The 25,963-nt window shown below is 49.3% G+C and overlaps 1 protein-coding gene across 1 annotated transcript in view; it reads right to left on the reverse strand.

Moving 5' to 3' along the window:
• Positions 1-25,963, reverse strand: part of Csmd2 (CUB and Sushi multiple domains 2) — a 549,310-nt gene that overhangs the window by 28,774 nt on the left and 494,573 nt on the right. The window contains exons 48-56 of the mRNA XM_050156211.1: positions 25,187-25,333; positions 21,042-21,230; positions 16,399-16,584; positions 15,101-15,295; positions 13,550-13,723; positions 12,023-12,196; positions 7,596-7,769; positions 6,208-6,396; positions 2,400-2,573 (exon numbers count right to left, since the gene is read on the reverse strand). Coding sequence (XP_050012168.1) covers positions 2,400-2,573; positions 6,208-6,396; positions 7,596-7,769; positions 12,023-12,196; positions 13,550-13,723; positions 15,101-15,295; positions 16,399-16,584; positions 21,042-21,230; positions 25,187-25,333 — 1,602 coding nt within the window. The remainder of the gene's footprint in view (positions 1-2,399; positions 2,574-6,207; positions 6,397-7,595; positions 7,770-12,022; positions 12,197-13,549; positions 13,724-15,100; positions 15,296-16,398; positions 16,585-21,041; positions 21,231-25,186; positions 25,334-25,963) is intronic.

Raw genomic sequence — 25,963 nt, forward strand, 5'->3', positions numbered from 1 at the left:
GAGACAGGGTTTCTCCGTAGCTTTTTTGGTTCCTGTCCTGGAACTAGCTCTTGTAGACCAGGCTGGCCTCGAACTCACAGAGATCCGCCTGCTTCTGCCTCCCGAGTGCTGGGATTAAAGGTGTGCGCCACCACCGCCCGGCTCTCTCTCTCTTTTTTGAGACAGGGTTTCTCTGTGTAGCTTTGACTGTCCTGGAACTCACTCTGTAGAACAGGCTGGCCTTGAACTCACAGAGGTGCGCCTGCCTCTCCTCCTAATGCTGGGATTAAAGGCGTGTACCACCAACACCTGGCAAGTGGGTTCTTTCTTAAAAACACACAGGAGAGGCCTCTGCAAAAGACACATGCATGCTTTAGCCAGGGAGGCTTTGGCTCAGCTTTCTGGACAAGAATGGCCTCAGTCATGCTTTCTAGCTTCTGCTAGCTCAATGCTAGAGAGGAAAGTTTCACTTTCACTTCCACACTATGCCCAAGAGGATGACTGTGCTATTGGGCAGGAAGTTCTTGAAGCTTCTTTTTTGCTTCTTTCTCCTCTACCTGGCACTTTCCTTTGCATGGAGAAAAAGCAGATCAAAGAGACTTTAAGAACACTTTTTGTCCCCGAACAATGTCTAGAAGGGAGCACTATGTGCAAATATTATCACGGAAGAAATGGACCAATGTATGGCTATCCCTCTAGCCTCCTTTGAATGTCCTTTCTTCCTGGAACTTGCTCTGGATACCCAGGACTGAAAGACTTTGAGACACCTTAGCACTACTGCACCCCCCTTCCTGGGAACCAGGTCCCTAGTAACCAGCCACGCATGCACGGGAGCTTTGAGTACTTTCCACCCCCATTGTAGTCTTTCTTCAAAAGACCTGGACCCTGGAACTGGGGTGAGACGACCTGCAGGTGTTCCTCCTTGTAACTGCCATAACATTGATCAAGTAGAGTTAGCTGACCATTGTATGAACTAGTCAAAACAGTTGACAAATGATTTTTGGACTTTCCCTTTGATTCTGTACTACCCCCTCCCTGATTTTGTGTTTTTTTTTTTCCTTTAAAAGAGCTTGTAATGGACAAAGCAGGTGTCCTTCTCCTCTCGAGGCTGAGGGACCTCTGCCGTGGCAGAATAAAAATTCCTCTTGCTATTGCATCAACCGTGCTGTGAGTGTCTCTTGGGGTGACCTCCTCCTTGGTGGGGCTTTAGGGCCCAACAGGACCTCTGCGTACAAGACTCTGCCCTTTCTAGTCTACATCCCAGTCACATCCACTGGAAGTCCCAAAGGAGGCAGTCAGGGACCTTGATAGCAGGTCTCCCTCCGCCCAGGCTAAAGGCATCTTTATGGTTCATAAGGAGTCTTACGACTTCATTTGTCAAGTGGTCCATGAGATTAACAAGGCCGAACAGCAAAACTCCTAGTGGTCATAGTAATGTGTTTGGGGTTGACCCAGGAAACCAGCTACCCTTTGGCACAGTGGTTTGGGGACTTTTTTCTTTTTTGAGAGACTTAATATATACCTGGCTCAATATTTGATCAGAGTCCTAAACACTGGTAAAGAGGCTTTTCTGGATATCTTGAACTACAAGGGCCGTGTGTCTAATGAGGAGATGTGGCCCTTTGTGACAAGGAGGCTGGGCTCTTTACCTCTAGGAAGGAACTAGAAGGGGGAAGGGCTAAGAATTGGTAACTGGAAGGCAGGCTCCCCAGGGAATCTCAGGCTCCAGAGCATCTGCCCCCTGGCGGCGTTCTTTGGTAGGGCCAGGTAGGTTTACCCCAAAGCAGATTCAGCTGCGGCTGTTGCTTTTTAGCCCTGTGGTTTCTGCTGGTGGTGGTACAACTCACTTCCAGATGTTTTGCTCTGTTTCAAGACATTATGGATGGATTGCTGGTTTAGGGAATGTGGTCATGGGATCTTTGGTGGCTCCCTGCATCTGCTACTTCAATTACATGCCAGGGTTCTCCCGGAGACTAGTGAGTTAGAATTTAGTAGAAGGATTGCCTGGGGATGGTGACTCAGGGCAGAGACTATCCCGGGAGGCAGTCAGAACATGGGACAAGTTGAATTAGGTACTGATGAGAGAGAATAAGGCAGGTTGGGGCCCAGGGATCCTGAAACAGGGGCGAGAAGACCACCGGGATGGGCCTGGACCTGGACTCATTCCCAGGAGTACACGGACTCAGATTCTAGATAGGACTAACACTCCAGGTGGACCTCATTGAGCAGTGCCCTTGGCCTTTGGCTGTATGGACTCTGTCAGAACTGACGAAGGGCCGGAGCGCACTTGGAGCCCCCTCTAGCGGCGCTGTCTTGTGAAAGATGGGCCACAGGCTCCCAAGTTGTAATGTTCTCATGTTCACGGACTATGCTCCCACCAGCCAGCGCCCCTCCGGTGCCCTGCACACCACACTCCATACCTGAGCAGTGGGGGAGGGAGCCTGTCCAGTGTCCATCCAGTCCACACATGCGGGTGGCATTGCCCACCAGAGTTCGCTTGCCAGTGCAGCTGTACCGCACGACGGCCCCCACTATGTAGCTGTCTCCGGACATCTGGGCGTGAGGTGGAGAGCCAGGATGGCCACAGGACACCACTGCGGGAAGAGCGCAAACATCTCAGTGGCTCTGTTGGGGATGGGCCACCATCACTCCACACAGGCTTGCTGTGGGAAGCCAGGAAGGGGAGGAAACCTTGGTATCCGTGGGTATGAGCTTCCATATGGCTCCTGAATCAGACATCGGCAGACAAAGCCCCGCCCATTTCACACTGATTCTAGGTTGGATCTATGCAGCACATAGTGGGTATGCAGTAACGTTGGTAATACCTATGCAGCACATAGTAGGTATGCAGTAACGTCGGTTCCTTTTCTTGTCCCTCCTGCTCATCTCTCCGTTTCCTACCTGCCACAGGGCAGACCCAAGATACGCCCAAGCAGAAAGATGGTATATACAGAACACACAAGAAGCCGACCTTCCTGGGCTGTTTTCATTGGTTCCTTTCTCTGAACTCAAAGTTGCCTCACCAATTGTTCCTAGCACACACCGCCTTCACTCTGCAAATCCCTTTGCCTGAAACATCAACACATAGCTGTGAAGGCCAGGGATAATATCAAGACCCCAGGACTGAGACACACAGGTTAGGGTGCCAGGACTGGGCTTAGTTTCCCCCTTTCTTGGTCAGTGTACCTTGCTTATTGCCTGTGATGTGACAGGCTCCGGTCTGTGTGTATGGGGAATAAAGTTCATGCACTCTTAGAGCTTATAATGGGGACGAGAGGCTAAAATGGAGTAAATGAATAGCGGTGTTACCATAAGAGGCAAAGCCGAGAAAGGGCAGGGGTGTCTGGGGGCAAGCCGAGGGGCGGGGCTGCTTTTAAACAGGGTGGTAAGAATGGTCTCTGTGAGGACAGGTCAGGACTGAGCCATCTGGGGCAAGGACATCAAGGAAGGAGCATGACCTGTGCAGGGCTGAAGCCAGGATGTACTTGGTGTGTATCTTAGCTGCTTTTCTTGTTTCTACCACCAAGTATCTGGCAGAAGCAACTTGAGGGTACAGGACTTACTTTGGTTCAGTTTGAGGGGCTATAGTCCATCATGGTGGGGAAGGCATTGAGGCAGTCAGCCACACTGGGTCTGAAGTCAGGGAGTATAGAGTGGACAGGAAGTGGAACTGGACTATAAATCACCAATGGCCTGCTTCTCGGAGGGAGGTTCTGCCTCTTAAAGCTTTCAGAGAATTCCCTAACAGCACCACTAGCTGGAGACTTGGTATTCAAACCCATGACCCCATGCAGTGCAGGACTTTTTGTATCCAAACCACAGCTGTGTGCAGATGAACCAGGGAAGGGTGGACCAGGGCATGGGGGTGGCACTGGAATCAGGTCATGGTGTAACGTTCTGATTTTATTCTAAGCATAATAAGAAGCACCAGAGGGACATGGCTCAGTTCACGCTATGTCTCAGGATCACACTGGTGGCTCTGTGGAGGGACAATCGGGATGAGGCCGCCATGAAGCTGTTTCAGAGGATGTGATCATGGTTTTGATTGAGTATTGCTGTGAGGCAGGTGTTATGGAATAATCTTTTTGTATGCTATAAGGATGTGTTGCTCTCACTGGTGTTAACAAAGAGCTAAACGGACAATAGCTAGGCAGGGAGAAGTTAGGCGGGACTTACAGACAGGGAGAGAGCTCTGGGGTGAAGAAGGGTGGAGCCGCCAGGAGACCTGGGGAGAAGATGAGCCATGCTGAGGAAAGGTACCGGGTCACGTGGTAGAGTATAGATAAGAAATACGGGTTAATTTAGGTTGTAAGAGCTAGTTAGTAACAAGCCTAAGCTATTGGCTGAGCACTTATAGTTAATAAGTCCCTGTGTGCTGTGTGGTTATTTGGGAGGTGGCTGGTGGGATGGAAAATTCTGCCAAAAGGCAGGAGGATCTTCATAGTCACCATAGTTTCCATCCAGACAGGGCATAAGGCAGGACACTGATGCCGAGAAGGGAAGAAGACCAGAATTCCCCTTATGACTGGAAGCCACTAATGGCTCCAAAGCTTGGCTGGCACACCACATGCAGGCAGTTGTCCAAACAACTTATCATTCATACAAGGGCTGGGAGGACCATGCAAGGGTCCTCGGGCAAGAGAAACATTGACAGTGAGCTGTAAAATCGTTCTCCTACTACACCTAGAAGCAAGGATAATGTCACGCAGACCGGAGGGCTCACAACAGACCGGTGCCCTGGTTGGTGATGGCCACAGCTCAGTAGCCATTCAGGCTTCAGGAGTGCATCTTCGCCTCTGTGTCAGGGAGATGGGGAGGAGCAAGCCCCGAGATTCCCCTTCAGCAGCAGGAGTGCGCATTCCCAAGGGCACCACTCATTCCATAAGACCGAGGGGCCAGCAGCCAGCCCCTCCCCTGGCTCCGCTTTTCTCCATACTGTCCCTGTAGCAGTGAACGCCACTGTCACGCGTGGGGTAGCCCCAGGTGCCAGAGAGTAAAGGAGTGCTCTGTGGATTCACCCACGCAGCCTCTGAACAACCCTATGGGATGGTTAGCCCGGCATTTTCTTTTTCTTTATTAATAGTCGCAAGGAAGGAAACTATTCAAAGTTGAAATGGTAACAAAGACCAGAAAGAAATACATTGTCGAGAGTGACAATGGACCCCATGAGTCAGGGTACTTAAGGGTTCCACAGAGTGTCTGGGGCTCCCTTTCATGAGGACCAAAAGAAAGAGTTCAGTTGCTAGGTGAAGAAGTGTGGGTGCTTCTCTGTTTTGCTTGGCAGGCTTGGATTATGTAAACCGTTTCTCACAGTGCATGTTCTGTCCTATGATGCATTTGATTTTTAGAATATGCATCATTTTCTAAAGAAGCCAGGACGCTGGGAGGACAATGGGTTTCTCCAAAGCTATGTGTTTTGTTCAGTGGCAACGCCAGACTTAGCATCCAGGCTGACCGGGATACTGGCATCCAGACAGACTGGCAGTTCACTTCAGTCCTCCTGCGGAAAGGGGCTCATGTCTTATATGATGGTTTAAAATTAATTAGCAACATGGCAAAATCTAGAATTACCTAGAGGACAGTCTCTGGGCATGTCTGTAGGGAACTTCTGGACTGGGTTAAGTAAGGGAAAAACCCATTTTAAATGCAGTGGCGCCATTCCATGGGCTGCGTTCTGGGCTACATAGAAAAGGAGAAAGTGAGCTGAGACCAGCAACTACTCACTCCTCGCTTCCTCTATGGATGCAGCATGACCAGCTGCCCCAGACTCTTGCCGCCATGACTTCCCTGCCACAGGGAACTGTACCCCCAGACTGTCACCCAAAAGCACCCCCCTTCCTAGGTTGCATTTGTCAAATACTTTGTCACAGCTACAAGAAAGATGACGTGTTATCTTTCTAGAAAATCCAGAAAGAGGTAAAACGACAATATGTCTCACTACACGGTCAGCTCTGCAGGGAGGAATCCTCAAAGGCCTTAAGGGTTCAATGGCAGTACCAGAGGGGATAGGGAACAGCCCCCGTCCAAGAAGAACGTGTGTAAATTGGCATGGCACCTTTGCAACAGGGACCCAAGAAGGGTTCTGATGTCCAAGGAGCAGCCAGAACGCTGCAGTGATATAAGATGCATGTGCACACACAGGAACACATGGGGGTGCCACATGGACACATGGGGGTGATTTGTGATATATCTCCCCACCAGTTACGAAAAGCAAAAGGATCTACTTACAGAGACACTGTGGACGGGGTCGGTCCCAGGTGCCATCTCCCTGGCAGCTGAGCGCCGGTGTGCCCAGGAGGTAGAAGCCGTGGCTGCACTGGTAGGACACAGTGGTCCCGAAGCTGAACCTGTGGGGGCCGCTGGCATGGATCTGCCGGACGCTGTTCTCTTGGTGCCCAGGATCCGTGCAGTTGATGACTGTGATTGGAAGCGACAGTGAGACACTGAGATCCGGTCGTGAGGATGATCTCAAGCTCTGATGGCAGCCCGAGGAAACCATCACGGCTTGAGGACAACAAGCAGGAAGCTGGTCTGGCCTTGAGGCCGCAGCCCTTCCGCTCTGCCTTGGTCACCTGGTCATGGGTTCATCCTCCACGTCCAGGTGGCCACACCTCCCCCGAGGAGCCGGCTTCCCCTCCTAGACCACTCAGTCTCTCTCCCTCAGCGCTCCCAGTGCTGACTGCCCTGCGCTGATTGCTTCCATCCTCAAGGGCCTGGCTGTCTTGCCTCTGTGTGCCTGACCCCTGGCATAGCGTGGCTCCTTCCCAAAACTCATCTGTGGCTTCTTAGGTGATGTTCACTTTTTAAAAGCTATCTATGTGTGTATGCATGTGCATATGTATGTGCACACACGTGTTTGTATGTGAATGTGGATGCAGGGCAACTTTGCATGACCACATTGCCCACCTCCTGTGAGACAGGGTCTCCCACTGGGCAGAGCTCAGCAATTAGGCTAGACTAGCTGAACTGAGTCCCTGGGGCAAGCTCGTGGTCTCTGGCGCTCTAGCTCAGATCCTCACGCCTCCTCAGGCAGAGGCTTTAATGCCTGAGCTGCCTCCCCAGCCCTAAGGTATTTGTTTGACCTTTGATGAGTCTCTGAGGTTTCACAGCTGGACTGTCATGAGAAACCCTTCACAGCCAGTCTAGAGTTATCCGGGAGCATCTGACTTCCTCTCTGCCTCTCTTATCTTCCACCCCTTTCCTCATCAACAGAGCGTGAGTGAATGCAGTTACAAAGGAGCCACAGCAGCAATTTTGCAACCATGAGGAAAGGCCAAGATGTCCCTCAGAGATGATACAACTTCTAAATTCCTTGTTTATGTGAAAAAAGACCCTTTGTGCACACACACACAGGCATGCACACATACATATACGCAGCAGCATTATATGATGATAAATAAGGCTTGCAAGATGAAACTTGATTTCTTCTTAAGACCCACGATGAAGTGTTCCACAACCATATCTAGGGGGTTAATGGCTCCACTTGTACCTTTCACAGCCTCAAGGATTCCTTGCATGAGGAAAATGACCCTGGGACTGAATGCCAATGGCTAGTCCTCCTAGGCCGCAGAAGCCTACAGGGTGGGGGAGACAGCAGGGCAGGAAGGGTGACTCACTTCTGCAGGTGGGCAGTGTGTCACTCCACTGACCGCTGGCCAGGCACTGGGACCTGGCGGCCCCCTCGGCTATGTATCCCGGGTTGCAAACGAACTTGACCACGTCGTTGAGGTTGAACTGGCTGCCCTGAGTGAGGCCGTTGATTGGATTGCCTGGGTGTCCACAGGTAATTGCTGCAATCAGAACAGAAGACAGGTGAGCCTGCCTTCTATTCCACAGCCCCACATCAGCCTCTTCTCCCCTGGGATGCTGCCTGACCTGCATCTGTCTCCAGGGAGAGGAGGCTTTGGCTAGATCACTGAGGATGCGGGACAGGCAGGGTATGCCTCGCAATTAGTATTATTTGCTAACTTTGTGCCAGCTGGGCAAGGGATCATGATGCCCTCACCAAAGCTAAAAACCTTTTGATCTAACTCAGAAGTGTGATGAGTGACATGACAACCTGGGGAGCCCCGACTTTTAAGGGAAGACAGACCAAAAAGCCTACAAGGGGAAGTGAGGAGAGGTCAGAAACAAAGGTCAGCGTAGTTTAACATGAGGTGCAGACAGAGGCGAGGGGACAACCCCAGGCCTTGGAAGATAATCTAAAATGTCAAGTAGTTTAAAGAAGGAAGAGTGCCAGCCTGTGGGTTGACATGACCCAGGCATGTCTTCTGCTGTTGCAGCCCGAGTTCACTGCCTCCCCTTACTCCCAGGCTGCAGACCTTGTTCAGGGACAGCAGGAACAGCCACTGCCACCCGTTGCTACCTCCTATGCACCATTCTGCCCCTAGAGCCCTGTGTTTGCCACCTGCTTCAGAGCTTCGTCTGTGACATCCTGTCTCTTGCCCTGTATCTCTTGGCAGCGGGGCTCAGAACCAGGGCTCCTTTTCATGAGGAGGTTCTTTCTGGCCGGAGCAGAGAAATGCTGGGGGAAGAACTTGACTCAAACTATAGTGGCTTTTGCTGTCAATGAGAGAAGCGGAAGTTGACTGGAGCAGACAGCTGTGATCCTTCACTTGAACTGTCACCTTGACAGAGTGGAGAAACGCCCCAAGTTCAGAAGAGCACATGTCTGCATGCCTCGATGAGGGCGCGTCCAGACATGAGAACAGGGCTGCTCTGACCCAGTGAACAGAACTGATGGAATGGTAACGCTGTAGCAGTTGGGAGGTGGTGGAAAGGAAGAGGCGGGGTCTAGCGGGAGGAAGTACATCATCAAGGGCGGGTCTTAGCGACCCTGGCTTCCTCCTGTTTTGCCTTTCTGGGCATTCTGGCTGCTGTGACATGAACTGTGGGCTCCACCACTGCCTTCCCGTCATGATGGATGAACGCTTCTGAATCCTGGAGCCTAAAATAAATCTTTCTGGTTGTTTATGCCGGGCGCACCGGCTCACGGGGATGAAAGCCCGAGTTCTTATCCCAAGACCTGTGACTTTGACCTAAGTCTAACCAGAGTGCCTTTAGGCTAGTCAGGCACTCTCTACCCAGGCCCTGGCATAAGGCATTTTCATGTGAGCCTCTTAGGTGTAATGAAACGTGTTTGATGTAGACACATCTGGAAGGAGGGCTAGATATGGATTGGTTTCGCTTTCTGTAAACTCAACACTGAGGAGGTCGCTAAGGCTGGTTTTAGACATTACTGTGGAGCGGCCTGCTTGTCTGGTGGCCTGCTCCATGTATGAGGAGTTAGATGAAGAGGAGCAATTAGAGACAAAACTTTGCCTTACAACAGTGAAGAGCAAAAACCCTTGCATTTTACATAAAGGCTCACTTTAGGGAACTCTAAAAAGTGAAGAATTTTCCAAATTACTTGTAGGTAGCAGAGGATCATGGTGCCCAAGTAAACCCCCCCCCCAAATGCAAATTAACAAGAACAAATAAAAGAACAGAAAACCCAGGCCTGCGACAACCAGGACAGGACTGCCCTGGGCTTTAAACTGCCTGGGAGTTGAAGAATTAACAGGCCAGGCACAGCAGGCCTGAGCCAGACCTTAACACTATAATCTAGGAGGAGTAAGAGTAGAATGGATGCATTCAGAGACCCACAGGATATCCAGGGAAGCCGTCATGTAGCATTCAGCCCTCAGAGAAATATCAGACTTCAGAGACAGAGTGAAAACCAAGCAGAGTCTCCCTGAAAACCACCCAGCGGGAACCTAATGCACGTCTGCAGGTTGAATGTTCAGACGGAGCGAGGAACAGTGGTTGCTCAGGGAAGGGCGAGCGCAAAAAGGAAACGCTGGTGTGATGATCCAAAGGTGCAGCCCCACAGGACTAGTGACAGTGACAGAGCCTGGGGCCCAGGGCACAGCACAGCGCCTGCAGTTAACAGCGCTGTATTGTGCACTGGACTTTTCCCAAGAGAGTAGGCTTCAGGCATGCTTCCCATCCGCACGAAAGAAAGGAAATGATATTGTAGTTTTCTCGACAGCTGTCATCATTTCCCTATGGACATGTACACTGAAATGTGTTTAAATAAATAGAATAAAAGAGGCATGGGCGTACATGAACACATGTAGTAACAAAAACTGATAAAATTATGATGGAAGAATATTTTAGAAAAATCAAAGAAATAACTTGTGATCAAGAATTTTATGGCCAATCCGTCTGCCTTTCGAGTGACGGGGAATAGAAAGGAGTTGCAAGCAAGCAAGCAAGCATACCTTTGTGCTGGTACACACCTATCACACCAGTGCTCAGGAGCTGGGAGGACAAGGACTGCAAATTTGAGGCTACATAAGGAGACCTGGTGCTAAAATACCAAGGGCTGGGGATGCGGCCTAGTGTCAAAGTGCTTATTTAGTACACACCAGGTCATGGGTTTGATCTACAGCAATCGCTTGTGCGCGCGTGCGCACACACACACACACACACACAATCACCACTAGTAGCAGCAGCAGTAGCACACACACACACACACACACATGCAAAACCCATGGAGGAACTTGAAGAAGACTATGTAAAGTGTTGTGCTGAAGATTCCACTAAAGATTAAACTTGACCCCACTGGGAAATAACTGGGAAGGCTTCAGCGGTATTGGTGATGAATTTAACCGTGGGCCCAAGAATAAAGCAAAAGCGTGGGGGAGCAATAGATTTATAATACATGAGGTCCAAAATAGATGTTCCCAGCCTTGACCGAGTAGAAGAAAGGCACTGAGAATGAGAAGCGGAATGGGGAGCATGTTGTGCAGCCACTATGTGAAAGTTCAAGGACACTAGTACTGACAAACTAGGTAACAAAGGGTTTAACAGGAAAACGGGGAACAGGTGGCATTTCGGTGTGACAAGTCCAGGGGCAACAACAAAGATCCAAATATCAAAAGAGAACGACACATCATGATGACAGAAAACACAAGAGAATTAGGGCCACACATGTAAGACATATCAACCTATATGCATGACTTTAACCTATGGACAGGGAGATTTTCATGTTGGCCTGGGAAAGGCCAATTTAATAGATGTGCCTGCCATTTGGGGACGGTCCAAGATGTGCCAGGAAATAGTGTGGCAGTTGGAATTCTTAGTCTGAAATCGAGAAAAGTAAAATTCATGCTAAAAAATATTAAAAGCGATGAAGAAGATGATTTTCAAGGTGAGAAGTCAGAATTTGCAACTATAGCAGTTGTGAATATATATGCGCCATATACAACATGGAAACTACTGCGGGAGAGGCAGGGACAAATGGAAATGCACCGATCACAGAAAACCTTAAACATGCCTCTCAAAGAAAACAGCTCAAGTGGGCAAAAGGCAGTAAAAATGCAGAGGACGTAATTTATAAATTTATGCCTTTTAGGAATACACCTGTCCTTTTGTATAGCAGAATTATCCACAATGCTCATGTTCTCCGGGGCATATTGGACATTCGTAACAACTGATCAACTGTTTTACACAAGACAAGTATCAATAAATTTCAAGAAATAGAATTATTGTTCATAATGAACATATAATAAAATCAAAAGAGACCTCTTTGGTTTAGAAATAAAAAAAATTATTCTATTAAAATCTTCCAGGTGTTGGGAGCAATTAATGACAAATTAAAAAGCTTCTAAAAATAAGCATTTATTATTAGTATGTATGAGATACAATTAAAACAGTTGATCAGAAGAAATTTTATTGCTCCAAATGTTTACAACCATAAAAATGACACAAAATGAAAGAATGAAAATGAGTGAGGTTGCCTGGATAGGCTTCTGTTATTTGCTCCCTGTATATGCATGCGTGTAATATAATTTGCACACAAACTAGAAAATGAACCAAAAAAGTACATTAGAAGAAATCACAAGGGAATAATAAAAAACAGTGAATGACAGACATAGAGACCTGAAGAAATGGATGTAGTGATCTTATCTTTGGGGGTAGAAAGAATATACGAAACCTTTAGCTAAGAGGTAAAGGGAGGAAGCCCGTGTTGGCTAGGGAGAGGGGCTGCCATACTTACGCACACAGAAAGGGGTCTTGCCCGACCAGTGATGATCCTGCTGGCAGATGCGCACAGACATGCCAATCAGGCGGAAGCCAGCGCTGCACTGGTACACCACGCTGCCTCGGTAGTTGAAGTTCTCCCCATTGATGTGCCCGTTGACAATGGGCTCTGGGGTGCCACAGTGTCCAGCTTTGGTGGGATGGGGGAAGAGAGTCCATCAAAGAGAAACTCATAGAAAGTGGGGTGGAGCTTAGGTGGGTTCTAGAGAAAGGACCAAGTACTCAGCCATGCTTCATGCCCCCCCCCCTTCCCCAGAGAACAGTGATCCAGGAGTGACTTCAGGAACTCCAGATGGGACAGGAAGGGTATTGTGGGCACGTTGGTCCCCAACACCAAGGCTACAGTCCGAATTACCAGGCACAGCGTTTGTGCACAGATCACCGCTCCTCCTAGTCTCTGGGGTTCCTATGGTTTGAGTATGTCCCTAAAGCTTCATGCATTGGAAGCTTGATACCCAGTCTCTAGGAGGTGGGGAGGAGTTAGGATATGACCAGGAAACTTGTTCCTCTGCCCCTGACTCTGTCATTGTGGGCTACTTCACCACAGTCCAGAGAGCAGAGGCCAAGGGATCATGGGCCCCAAATTCTAGAACCGTGAGGCAAGATTAATCTTCCCTTGCTATAAGCTGATTATCTCATGCATTTTATCATAGTGCTAGAAAATAACAGAGGGACCATCCCCTGGGTCCCTACTGTCTAGTGAGTATCACAGCCTAGGTAAAGCCATCACAGTTTGTCCTTCTGGTGACAACCGTGCAAGACCTGACGCCTGGCCAAATTCATTCTTTCTGTGTGTCACCTCAGTGAGTTACTTTTATTAAATAAACCTTGGGCACAGTAGTTTGCTGGCATTCCTTCAGCCCCTTTGACTGTGTAACAGTGGCTCATAGCTGTATCTCAAGCGAGTGCCCCTGAAAGCGGTTACTGGCAAGGACCCTCTGTGCCCTGGAGGTCATGAGCGTGTGTCCCAGGAACAGATCACCCAATCTGCTCTGCTAGGCTCATATTGTTGAGACCCTCCTTGGGAACTGGGAGAGTCCAGAAAATAATAACAAGAGATAAAGCTCAGTCAGGGAGTACATTAGCCCTGGGAGCAGTGGAAGCTCTCTCCTTTGTAAGCTAGTTGTTTGTGAATGCTCCTGCCATTTGTTGTATACATTAGTGTGTGTGCATGTGTGTATTATAATATGCATACATATATAATATGGATAATTCAAAACAATCCTCCAATAAATAATATAAAGGATATTTTAGGTGCGTTATAAGAATGTGTCTCTATAGGGTAGAGGCCAGGCTACACTGGTCATCCTAGGGACTAATTAGATGAGGGGTTCTTCTGATAGAATGTAGACCCCCAGAAACTAGTCTTCTTATTCTTTTGAGTTCCCCAAGGGAACCTAGTCCCCAGATTTAGTCACAGTGGATGCCTGAATGTTGGTGCTTGGAGTAAGTAGGCAGGTAGGGTGGGGCTGGGGCCACTCACCAAGGCAGCGGACTTCAGAACCACTCCAGAGCCCATTGGCCAGGCACTCCCGTACCCTGGAGCCCACCAGCGTGTATCCAGAATTGCAGGAGAAGATGGCGGTTGCCCCGTAGACAGACATTGTTCCAATGCGGTGCCCACTTGGAGGTGTGGGGAGCTCTCCACAGGAGATGACTAGAAAGACCATAAAATGCTCAATGAAGCAGTTCCAAGACGTGACATGAGTCACATGCTGAATAGCATGGAAGCAAGTAATGACCAAAGCCAAGGACCGCCTCGCCTTCCTGAGGGTGACCAGAACGCACTGTGACGCTGACTTGCCCCATCAAAAGGTACCCCAGGAACTCAGGCTCCATCTCTGGAGACAAGGCTCAGGCTCTACAGGTGACAAAGGCGGAGCCATGGCTAGGAGGAGATGGTGAGTCTGTGGTGTGCTCAGGGCAGACAATGACATCAATCTTGTCCTTTTCTGATAGGGCAGTGATAGCCTCACAGTCCTCCTCAAGGGAGCACGCCAACATCACAGTCCTCCTCAAGGGAGCACGCCAACAGCCTCCGGCTGAAGTACAAGGTGCAGCTTGGCCACCGAGGCTATGCCGCAGTGAGGCTGCTCCACACTCAGGACTGCTTGCTACTCTGTCAGAAACACGGTATTGCAGCACAGGGCTTTCCCTTCTGGTCTGTAGGAGACCCAAGAACACACACACCAATTCTCTAGGTATCGGGGACTGGCCTTTGAGAGTCCAAGAACCAAAGGAAAGCTAAGCGATGGAGAGGAGGCAGACAGACTTGGGCGGTCCTCCATGCTCCCTCCTTCCCCCCTGTACACACCCAGCTGCAGGTCTTATCATACATGGATCATGACCTCTTTCTCTTGTCTCTCTAGTAGACTGTAAGCGGCTGGCAGGCAAGAGCCATACCCTGTTTTATTTAAATCATGGTGTGTGTGTGTGTGTGTGTGTGTGTGTGTGTGTGTGTGCATGTGTGTGTACACGTGACACTGCACGTGTAGAGGTCAGAGGGAAACTCCAGGTATTTGTCCTCGCTTTCCAGTGTGACAGGGTCTCATTTCTGCCACACACACCAGGCTAGCTGGCTCCTGATTTCCAGCTACTCCTCGGTCTCCGCCTCGGGTCTTGCCGTGAGAGTGCTGGGATCATGAACGCACTCATTACCACGACCCACTTAACTTGGATCCTCAGACCTGCATGGTAAGCTGTTTGCCCACGGAGCCATCTCCCCAGGCAGGCCACAGGCTTTGATTTTTGTACCTGTCTGGTACCTGGCATATAGTTGGACCCTAGTGAATGAGTTAATCAGAGCACGCTGAGCTGGAGGTTTATTAAAACGGAGCTTTTAGTAAGATGACACGGGGCTAAGAAGCAAGCCTTTTCCCAGCTCCGGATGCTAGGTGAGTGTCCAAAATGAGGTATGCTGCCCTCGCTGGGGGTTACCCCTCAATCTACCCCATGTATATGAAACAGTTCACGAAGGAACTGCAACAGTTCACGAAGGAACATGCAAACGGGCCCAGTCCGTCCTCAAGCTTACTTTGACAGGTAGGCATAGACTCTCCCAGGCTCCATCTGCCATTGGCCTGGCAGCGGATGACCCTCTGGCCAGTGTAGTAGTAGCCGGGGTCACAGATGAGCATCAGCTGGGCCTGGAACTGGTACTGGGTCTCATAGATGAGCCTCCACCGGCCGTGTTCCACACTGATGCTGCTGATATCGGGACAGGTCACAGCTGGGGGAACAAGGAGCAGGGACGAGAATGAGCTAACTGGTAATGGAAGACATCACAGAGTGTAGCACGAGGGACTGGGGGAACTCAACACGGTAATGATGAATCCAGGAACATTCGGTTCCTAGGCAGGTTTGATGAATGGATGAAGAGGGCTGGGGAGGAGGATGCAGCAAGTGGGGAGCATAGATCTATAAAATAAAAGGATAAGGCTGGCATTGTGCCAGGATCAGTTACTGGCTGTGCACTGCCCATTCCATTGCTCAGGTTCCAGGACATCCCCCCCCCGCCCCGCCCTACCCCGCCCATTCTCTTTTGGATGCCTGTCAAATAACCCAAGCTAAGGTGGCTCTGAAATTCTGATTCTCTTGCCTTCATTTGTGGGGTGCTGGGATTCCAGGCAGGAGCTACCACCCTCAGATTATGCTGCGTAAGCACTCTGTTAACTGAGGTGCATCCCCAGCTGGAGATCTCTATTGTTTTTCCAGAAATCTGGATATTTGTTTAAATTTTCTTGATTATAAAATCTTAAGAAGTAATATGCACACTGTGCACACATATGTATACATGCATATATCTACTTTTTTGTTTGTTTGTTTTTTTGAGGCAGAGTTTCTCTGTGAAACAGCCCTGGCTGTCCTGGAACTCGCTCTGTAGCCCAGACTGGCCTCAAACTCACAGAGATCCGCCTGCCTCTGCCTCCCGAGTGCTGCGCAACATGTACTACAACCACCCAGCTATATGTACATTTTTAATGAAGCAAACAAAATAAAAACCTGTACACTGGACTGAATATGGCCTATTTGTCTTTGATCCTCACTGTAAAGTTCTGTGATCAAGGGACATTCATGCAGCTTAGCGGTCATTCTAAGTGCCGTAGTGGTTTATGAAAACACCCTAGATCATCACGGTCCTTCAATGTTCTGAGAGTAACTCGAAATGGGGACCACAGTTGGTAGCCGCCCACCTTCCTCCTCCCTGAGTCCTCTAAGCCCTAACCCCCACAGGTTCTTAGCTCCCTACTGAACTCAAAGCCCATTCTTACAGGGGTCTTTTCAGCTGCATCCCCAACTCCTGCCACCTGCCACCACTGCCCCTCGACTCACGGACACACTGTGGGGGGACATTGCTGTTGCTCCACAGGCCGGTGTCCAGACACTCTGTGGTGGCCTCGGCACCCGTCTGGAGGAGGTAGCCTTCATTGCAGCTGTACACAGCCTTAGTCCCCACCGTGTACTCCTTGCCAAACACAATTCCGTTTTTGGGCGCGTCAGGGAGACCACAGGAAAGAGCTGGTAAAGGAGAAAGGATGCCGTGAGCACTTCTGACTCAACACGTTCCAAGACTACACTTTCATAGTTCCCCTTAAGGCTCTACAACTTGAGTAAAGACTAACAAACAAAAGAGGCCCCGCGAAGAAAGACAACAGGGAACTGTCATTAGAGATCTCAGAAAAGAACAAACCGGAGGATGGGACAGAGAGAGAAGTGTGTTCACAGATTGAATACAAGGAAAAGGCTGCAGCTCAAAACCCACAGGAAGGAGACCCACAGAAAACTTCCTTCCATTCTGCTCCATGGGTGCGGTGTCAAGGCATCCAAGCCTCTGCTTGCTGAAAAGAACCAAGTGTCCCCTCTTCCTTAAGGTGTGGGACAGAGTCCCTTGAAAGAGTCAGGAGTGCCAAGGTGGCGGTTAGTTAGCTTTCCAAGGGGTGCTCTTTTTAATAAAAATTTCTCATTACATTTGATTTAATTAATTAATTGTGTGTGTGTGTGTGTGAACATGTGTACTTGCTTACATGGGGATTCAGAGGAAAATTCTTTCACCGCGTGGGTCAAACTCAGGTTGCGCGGTTCAGCTGCCCCATGGGATTTAGGGTCCCTCCACCTGAAGGTTTTCCGCTCATCCCTGCTGTGTACCAATACCCAGATTTCACTCATGGGAGAAACTTTATGGGCAAAGACAGCTACACAAAAGAAAGGAACTCAACCACCTGCTACCTAGCTTTTACTTGTTCAATACGGACAATCAGAGGTTACTACACAGATGGAAGAAACCAGTGGTGTCAATGTGATGGAAGTAAGACTAAACACCTGGTGGATGGCAGCAGGGAAAACCCCTCCCAGGAGACAGAGCTAGAGAAACGGGAGGAGTGGGATTGCTGCACTGGGCAGGCAGGGGTCTCCTGAGGTTAAGTGACACACGACATTCATGAAATGAGAAGAGAGAACTTTGAAGAGAGCAAAGGAAGGGTTCCTTCAAACTGTCAAAATACACAGGAAGTCAACGTATTGGATATTAAAAATAAAATATTTTTTATTTTTAATAAATAATAAATAAATAAGACCCAAAAGGCAGAGTGAAAACAGGAAAAAGGGACCAAACACGGAAAGGATCAGTCCAAGGTCTGATGTTTAGCTGCTTAGAGCTTTAGAGATAGCAGGAAGTGGGTGGATGAGCAGAATGATCCTGAAAGAACATTTCCAGGAGCTGAAGAGAGACACAAGTCTTCAGGCTGAAAGGGAATCAAGGGGACACAAAGGGGACCATTGAGAGGTCGAGGGGACCCTGTTGGAGGATGGGAATCAGGCTGACCCTTCTCCTCACCTGTACAAGGTATCCAGAGAAAATTGAACAAAGCCTTCAGGTTTGTGAATGAAATTATTTCTAACTAGAATTTAATCTAGTCGCCCTGCTAAGCATATATGAGGGCTAAAGTCATTACACCTTCCACACACTTAGAGACTTGGAAAGTCTTCCTCTCATGAATCCTCTCTGAGAAGTCTACTTTAGGGAATTCTCTACCAAAAACAACACAAAAACCAAGAAACTGGAAAACAAAGGAATAGAAATAGATGGAGTGTGGAAGCGGATGCTTCAGACACGTGCCGCAGCGTGGTGAGGTCTGTGGTTGGATAGATTTACTGGAGGAATATGCATAAAGAAAGATGAACAAAACTGTGAGGACTTGCTACCATCCCTTACCTACAACTGCTGGTCTAGAGTTCAGACCCTTTCCCTTCAGATCCAGAAGAAGCTCTGGCAGCCGAAAGGCCCCTAATGGTGGCCAATGGTAATGCATGACTCTGCTGAACTTACCAGAATTTCCAGAGGTCCTAGTCTAGGACTCCATTATGATGAGGGAAGGTTGGCTACCCAGGGGTAGGGAGGTGTTTGGGACACAAGAGAGAAAAAGGATTCAAAAATTGGTTATGGTGCCAAAAGATGGGCGTAGGGGTGGCAATTTGGAGCTCACAATGAATGACGAAGCAGGAAGCATCTAAAGACATGGCTCATCTAATGTCTAGACAGCAAGACTGAGCTCGAGTTGGACTGGGTCAGCTAAACCGCCATAGCAGGTGAACTAACTGCTCTGCTTGCCTGAGCCCCCCGCCCCAGGCAAAATTACCAGATCCCTATAGATGTTCTGCTTGGGGAGCAACCAGAGGCAGTGGTGACAGCCCCTGCTCATAGCCCTGGTCTGACCCCAGCTGGTACAGACAGCTGAGAAAACAAGATAACTCCCTAGCTGGGGAGCTTGCAGCTCAATGGGTGTCCTTACCCAAAGGTAGGAGAGACACTCTGAGGGTAGGAAGTTTGAGGAGATAAAAGGACAAAGCGTTTGGAAGTTCTCGCGGGATGAGGTATAGGGGAGAGTGGGCGTAGAGAGGGCAGTTGGCTGAAGTCATGAGTATGCAGTGTCTCCTAGAGAAGCCATGGCTTGAAAGCAGGGACAGAGGACAGGCAGGATGCCAGGCTCTTCCAGTTTCTAAGCCATGCCAGAAATGGTAGCGGTGGGGGATTAACACCCTCTATTTGTGAAGGGGCTATGTATATGTTTCCAGGAGAACCCTCATTGAAATGGAGGAGGAAGGGAGACAAGCCTGCTGGGGAGTAGGTGGGGGCATTTACTTCTTGGTTGTGGAATATGGGTTTCAGGGAATACAGCAGCTGAGAGAAAGGGTGTGAAGAAAACTTGGGGTAGAGAGCCGGGGGTGAGGACACAGACCCAGAGGGACAGGCTGAGACCTAACCGAGACTAGACACTTGGACATTTCCAGATGGATTCTGGACTAGAGTTGTCCAGGCTGATGCCAATCGTATCTGCTGTGTGTGGCAGCTAGTCCCTCTGCAGAATATTTTTGGTCTTTTCCAAAGCAGACACGGGTTAGGAGGTTGTGAGGGTCAGAGGTAACGGATGTCATTAAAGACGTCAGCCCACTGGGAACCATGAAATGTCAAATCAAACAGCAGTGCCTCCTTGGTCCACAGTGGGTGACACTTCTTCTTTCTCCTGTGTAGCACATGATGCTGAGGCCCAGAGAAAGCACTTTCACTGCCGCTGGGAGAGGTGTGCATGAGGAAAGGAGTCTGAGCAGGCACAAGGCATTCAAAGCTGCACGTATGTCTGCTGTGGCCCAACAACCTTCTCCCGGGAATTTCATTTGAGGAAATGAATAGGAATTCTCATAATGACATAATTATAACTATATGATAACAACATACATAGACGCGGAATGCTCATAGTGATAGAATTATAACTATATGATAACAACATACATAGACGCTCAAATGACCCACAGTAGGATGACACCTAAGTAGATGTCAGCTTTCCCATAATGCTATGCAGCCATCAACAATAATAACAAGGAAGTACTGGCAACCATCTGTGAGATGTTAATTGGTATTTAGAAAGAGGCACCAAAAGAGGCACTATATTATTAATAGTAGCGATCTCAGGGCAGAATCATGGTTCATTTTCACTCTTTTCCTTTGTGCTATTTGCTATTCTTACTTTTCCAGATGTCTAGTCTGGAAGTATATATTGTTTTATTCGTGTGTATGTGTGTGTGTGTGTTCAGATGCACATGTGTGTAGAAGCATGTGGAAGCCAGAGGACAGTGTTAGTTGCTCTTCACAGGTATCATCCTAGGTTTTTGAGGCAGCATCTCACCAAGCAGGCCAGGTTGAAGCCTCAAAGATCCTCCTGTCTCTGTCTCTCCATCAATGAGATCCCGAGCACGTGCCACTACGCCTGGCTTAGGTATACACAGGTTCTACAAGATCAAACTCAGGTCCCAGGCTTGCAAGGCCCGCCCTTTACTGACTGGGCAGTCACTCCAGTCCCAGCCCCTGTGATATTTCATCATGACAAGAATGCATGTTCTTTTTTTTTTTTTAATACTTATTTATTATGTATACAGTATCCTGCTGACCAGACTTCATTACAGATGGTTGTGAGCCACCATGTGGTTGCTAGGAATTGAACTCAGGACCTTTGGAAGAGCAGGCAATGCTCTTAACCGCTGAGCCATCTCTCTAGCCCAAGAATGCATGTTCTTATAGAGAGGGAAAAGGCCCCATAAATCCTGAAAGGTAATGCATGTAGACTGAATGGCAGATCTCAGGGTTCGCTTGACTCCTTTGCTTTAGGAGCTCCCTGCCTTAGGGGAGTCCTTAACTGCTAGGAGGAGGCAGGTCCCTTTTTACCATGGGATTGCTGAGCCCCGCCTCCTTACAACACTTCCTCTTCCTGTCACTTCAAGGCCTCTATCATTGTCTCTCCTATGGGGCTGGGAGCAGAGCCCACTGTGCATGTGTGACCCCCAGAGCTGGATATGCACAGCCCCCGAGCAAATGTTTGCTAAAGGAATGACGCCATCACCAGACCCCGGGAGACTCACACATGGCCCGGATGTACAGCTCCTGAGACCAGCCCCAGGTGGCTGCTTTAGCCCCTGCTACTCACCTTGACAGAGAGGAATGGCCTCACTCCACAGGTGGTAGCCTTGTGGGTGCCGGGTGCAGATGGCCATGCTGTGTCCCACCAAACGGTAGCCCCTGTCGCAGCCAAAATGGATGGAGCCGCCTGGCTGGGTGGTGGTCTGGCCCAGGATGAAGCCGTGGAGCGGAGCCTTAGGCAGGCTGCAGTAGGGAGCTGAGGAGTGAGAGGAGGCTAGGCTGAGAACAGGGGTGTCAGACTATAGCTGCTGGAGCAGGCAGGCTGCCCCATAGCAGCTCCCCGCCTCCTCCAGCTCGTTTCTGCGGACAGAGCCCAGTTCTTTGCTATTGAGGAAGGCCCGAGTTGTTGACACCGAACAACAGTGAAGTAAAGCCGGAACAGGAGCAAACAAAACAAATCAAAACAAAGGGTAATTGAAAACGACACCACCAACAACTTGTTCGGTAAATCACCACGTCTCTGAGTTGCTTTCTACACCCTAGCGACCACAGGCAACCTTGTAAAGTGGGCCCCAATGGGACTGGTTTCCTAAACGTGTGACGACCCAGCAAGTCACCAAAGCTTGTTTAATTCTAGCTTCCTGCCTGCAGTCTACAATACCTCCCTCACAGGTGCTCGCAGAGAGAGAGAGAGAGAGAGAGAGAGAGAGAGAGAGAGAGAGAGAGAGAGAGAGAGAGAGAGAGACCCAATGCATGGGCCACTTAGTGCTCAATAAATGGCCGTTCTCTGTTGCTCTGTTGTGTTGGGGTGCCAGGGGATCTGGGATAGACATTTCCCAGCAGGGCTCATTCCCCGTACCCCCAGCGTATGGCTTTAGCATATTTCATTCATTTATCCCGTGAAGAGTTCTCAGGAGTCCATTCAGTGCCAGCTGCTGCTCTACTGTGAGGGAAGCAAAGGTCCCAGCTGGAGAAAACTCACGCCACAGCCCCTGCCTGCCGGGGATCCTTGCGCTGTGTGGTGGCAGCTATCATTGACAACTTGACAAGGCCTAGAAGAACCTAGGGGACAACTGTGTGTGCTGCGGTGAGGGAGCTGAGGTGGGAATGTAGGCAGCCCCATTCCCTGGGCTCGTCCTAGACAGGATGAAAGGGCCAAAGCCAGCTGAGCACCAGCAGCGTTCTTCTCTCTCCGCTTCCTGACTACAAAGGCAAGGTGACCAGGCGCCTCAGGCTCCGGCCACTTTCCTAGCATCATGACAGACGGTATCCCCAAACCGCGAGCCAAGATAAACCACTTCCTCCTTAAGTGGGTTTAGCCAGGCATTTAGTCATGGCAACAAGGAAAATAGCTAACACTGTGAGGGGAGGACGATCCAGGGGCCTCACATCAGCGCCCCTTCCCCCCATTTGCCTGAGGGTCTCTGCCTGGGTTTTCCGGATAGATTAGGGATGAGCAGATTAGGGACCACAGAGAGACCTCTGGCTTCCTGTCTGAAGGCTGCGGTTCTGTGTGGGTAGAAACGATGCTTTATTAAATGTGCTCTGAGCTGGAGAGGAACTAAGAGCACTGTCTGTTCTTTCAGAGGACCCGGGTTCAATTCCCAGCACCCACATAATAATAGGTCACAACTCTACCTCTACCTCTAGGGGATCTGATGCTCATTCTGACCTGGCCAAGCCCCAGGCATACATGTGGTACACAGACATATATGCAGGCAAAACACCCATACATGTAAATGTGTGTGCTCTCCCGCTATGCCGCCTGTGTTGGGCACATCTTGAATCTATGTACTTCCTTCACCCAGAATCCTGATATAAAATATGCTTAGTCACTGCGACAGACACAGGGGTAAGTCACACACGTCGGCTGTGTCTTAATTATTAAGTACCAATTGCTGTACCGTGTAATGAATTTCTTTTCTACATGGCATATGTACTGTAATTACAACTGACTCATTCCTTCCAAACACATTAGTCTCCGAGCAGGAAGGCAGAGGGAACTCCTTAAGAGCTCTTAGCTCCAAATTTAACAGCGGCGGCAGGAAAATGCCAGCTTCCCGTCACAGGGGCAGCCTCCAGGAACTCAGTCCTGAACTCCCCAGGGGGTTATCTTGAAGTTTCTTTTAAACCGAGGCCCGAACAGTTCAGTGCTTTGTCCAATAACCCTATTGCCAGCTAGCAACACAACAGATCATGGGGTCACCAGGCGTCTTCTCCCCAGCCATGGGCATCTGGGAGAGGATGGAATCTGCAGAGTAAACAAACTTTGAGGGGAGTCAAGGCAGGCCTCCTCTCAGCTCCATCTGGTCAGTTCTTCCCACACCCAATGGTTCTGCAGAACTACCCATGGGTCCTTACAGTGTGGGCTGGTCTCGCGATGAGGGGACCCAGGAGAAGATATGGACAAACGGTTCTTCAGGCCGAACTTGATGGCGTGATGTTCTGCTATCAATATTCGTGTGTGTGTGTGTGTGTGTGTGTGTGTGTGTGCATGTGTGTGTTCTTCAGTGTGTGCAGGTGCAGGGATATGTGTGTGTAGAAGGTTGAGGTCAACTCACATGTCATTCAGGATGCCATCTACTTTATTTTTTTGAGGCAAAGTCTCTCCCTGGGATCTGGGGCTCACTGACTAGGCTAGGCTGGCTAGCCAGCGAGCTCCAAGGATCCCCCTGCCTCTGTCTCCTAGGGGTGGGATTACTATTGCATGCCACCACACCCAGCTTCTTACCTGGGTCCTGGGGGGTTGGACTAGGGTCCTTGTGCGGCAAATACTTGGCCTACTGGGTTATATTCCTGGCTCCACTACTCTTTGAAACTTTGTCTAATACTTATCCGGCATTCAGGCGTGTGGTGGAACCCCCACGATCCAAAGGCATCCCTTGCAGCCTCCAGGACTAGCAAGCACCGCCAGCAGTTCACTGGACTGCCCTTCCGAGAGACATCAAGGTTTCGGCTTATCAAACAGATCAGCGGTCCCCACAACGAGAGTTCAGAGAAAGTCTATTTTCTCCATCTAATTGTATCCCAGGGATATTTTTTATCAAAGGCCTGGCCTTTGATCTCACCATGCCCAGACGATATGTCTTTTCAAAAGAGAGAGAGAGAAAAAAAAAAGAGTGAAATCCCGCCAATTGCTGCAGTGTGGACGGAAGTGGAGGACATAATGCTAAATGAGTCAGGCACAGAAACACAAACCTATGCGTTCTCCTTCATGTGTGACAGCTAGGGAAGCTTGATTTTACACAAGTAAAGAGTAGGACAGGGGTCACCAGAGCTTGGGACCAGTAGAAGGCAGAGAGAGCGGAATGAGGTTGGTTATCAGGCCCCAAAATAGGAAGGGCTAAGTTCTCATGTTTTGCAGCACAGAAGGGCAACTGTAGTTCATAACCCACTGACTACACATTTCAAAAGTGGTAGAGAAATGGATTTCAACAGTCTCCAACACCAGGAAATAAACTTGTGAGTGATGAGTGTGCTAATTGCTTCCTCTGATCATTAGGACTGCATGTGTGCATGAACATGCTGTATTGTACACCTCACAGACGTGTCCAAGTGTCAGCGGTAATGAAATGATAATAACGAAAGAGATATGGCTTGTGTGACAGGAGAGGGTTTTCTCTGCTCCCTACCCTATGTGATTCTGGGTCTTGGAGTTGTTCCATCAAAGGACTTCTAGAAATATTTCCTAACTACTTAAGGGGCGAGGCTCCCCCTGGCTCTCATCGGGTCTCATATTGAATAGTTACAATCCTGGAGACCAAAGCGGGGAGTATGAGAAGAAAGGTGTGGAAAAGGATCTGGACATGAAGAGGTAGGAGGCCGCCTCCAATCTCCTTTGTGCAGTGTGGGATGAGGGAGACAGAGGGCAGGAGGAGGCTGTCCCGCCTACGCAAGGAAGGCTGCTGCCTTTTGATTCGAGGCACCACGGCATCTTTGTATGTTTCCGGTGAGACACTTAAGAGGTCCAGAGTGAAGGCCTCCTTAGAAGTTCTCATGGCCAGGGTGGAGAGATGACTCAGTGGTTAATAGCACTGACTGCTCTTTCAAAGGTCCTGAGTTCAATTCCCAGCAAACACATGGTGGTTCACAACCATCTGTAATGAGAACTCATGCTCTCTTCTGGCCTGCAGGCCTACATGCAGGCAGAACATTGTATACATAATAAATAAATCTTATATATATAAAAAGAAGTTCTCATGACCTACTTACCTGAATACCGAATCTTAAAACCCTTCCGATTATAGGCGTGGTCAGATGACCAGCGCAGGTACACAGAGTTGCTTGAGCTGGTGACAATCAGGGGAGCCGAGTAATTCCCGCTGAGAGCTTTCAGCAGAGGACTTTGTCCTGAGGGACCTTGGGTGAGAAAGACACCGGGTTATAGGCCATTCGAAGTCTAGAGAGAGGTGTAAGCATAGACTCAGCTGGGGTGGCTGGATGGCTTTGCATCTGGCGGCCTTGCTGAAGGATTCTTCTTTTATCCTCCCTTATCTGGAGCAGTGCTCTGGAGCTAGCAAGTGAGAAGAAATCTATTTGCTGTTTGCCAGGGTCAAGTACTTCGTTGATGGAAGTGTTGGTTTTCAAGCTGGGGACCCTCTTCTGATTTCTCTTGTGCGTGCTCAAAGTAGCATGGTGCCCACCATACAGAAATTTAGTTTATTGAACAGGTATATGGAGAGAGCCATGGAGCCTGAGGAAAGTGATAGCTCCCAGGGTCGTAAGTAATAAAGCTTCCCAACATGCCTTCCCAAGGCTCCCTAGGGAAGTGCCTTCTTCTGTGCCCTATCTTAAATGTCTGGATTGTGTCTTGGGGCTCCAGTTCAAGGAGCATAACAGAAACCTGGGAAACTCGTAACCCAGGATTTATCGTCCTGGAGAAGACTGTGAGTGAAGGTTCCCATACACCGTCCAGACAGCTTTGGGAAGCTTGGAAGAGCTTGGAAGGGCCACAGTGAACAAGGCAGGGGTGTTCGAGCTGCTGTGGAA

The sequence above is a fragment of the Alexandromys fortis genome, unplaced genomic scaffold (assembly GCF_014885135.2).
Source record: "Alexandromys fortis isolate MF-2015 unplaced genomic scaffold, M_Fortis_MF-2015_v1.1 scaffold_26, whole genome shotgun sequence".
Taxonomy (NCBI): domain Eukaryota; kingdom Metazoa; phylum Chordata; class Mammalia; order Rodentia; family Cricetidae; genus Alexandromys; species Alexandromys fortis.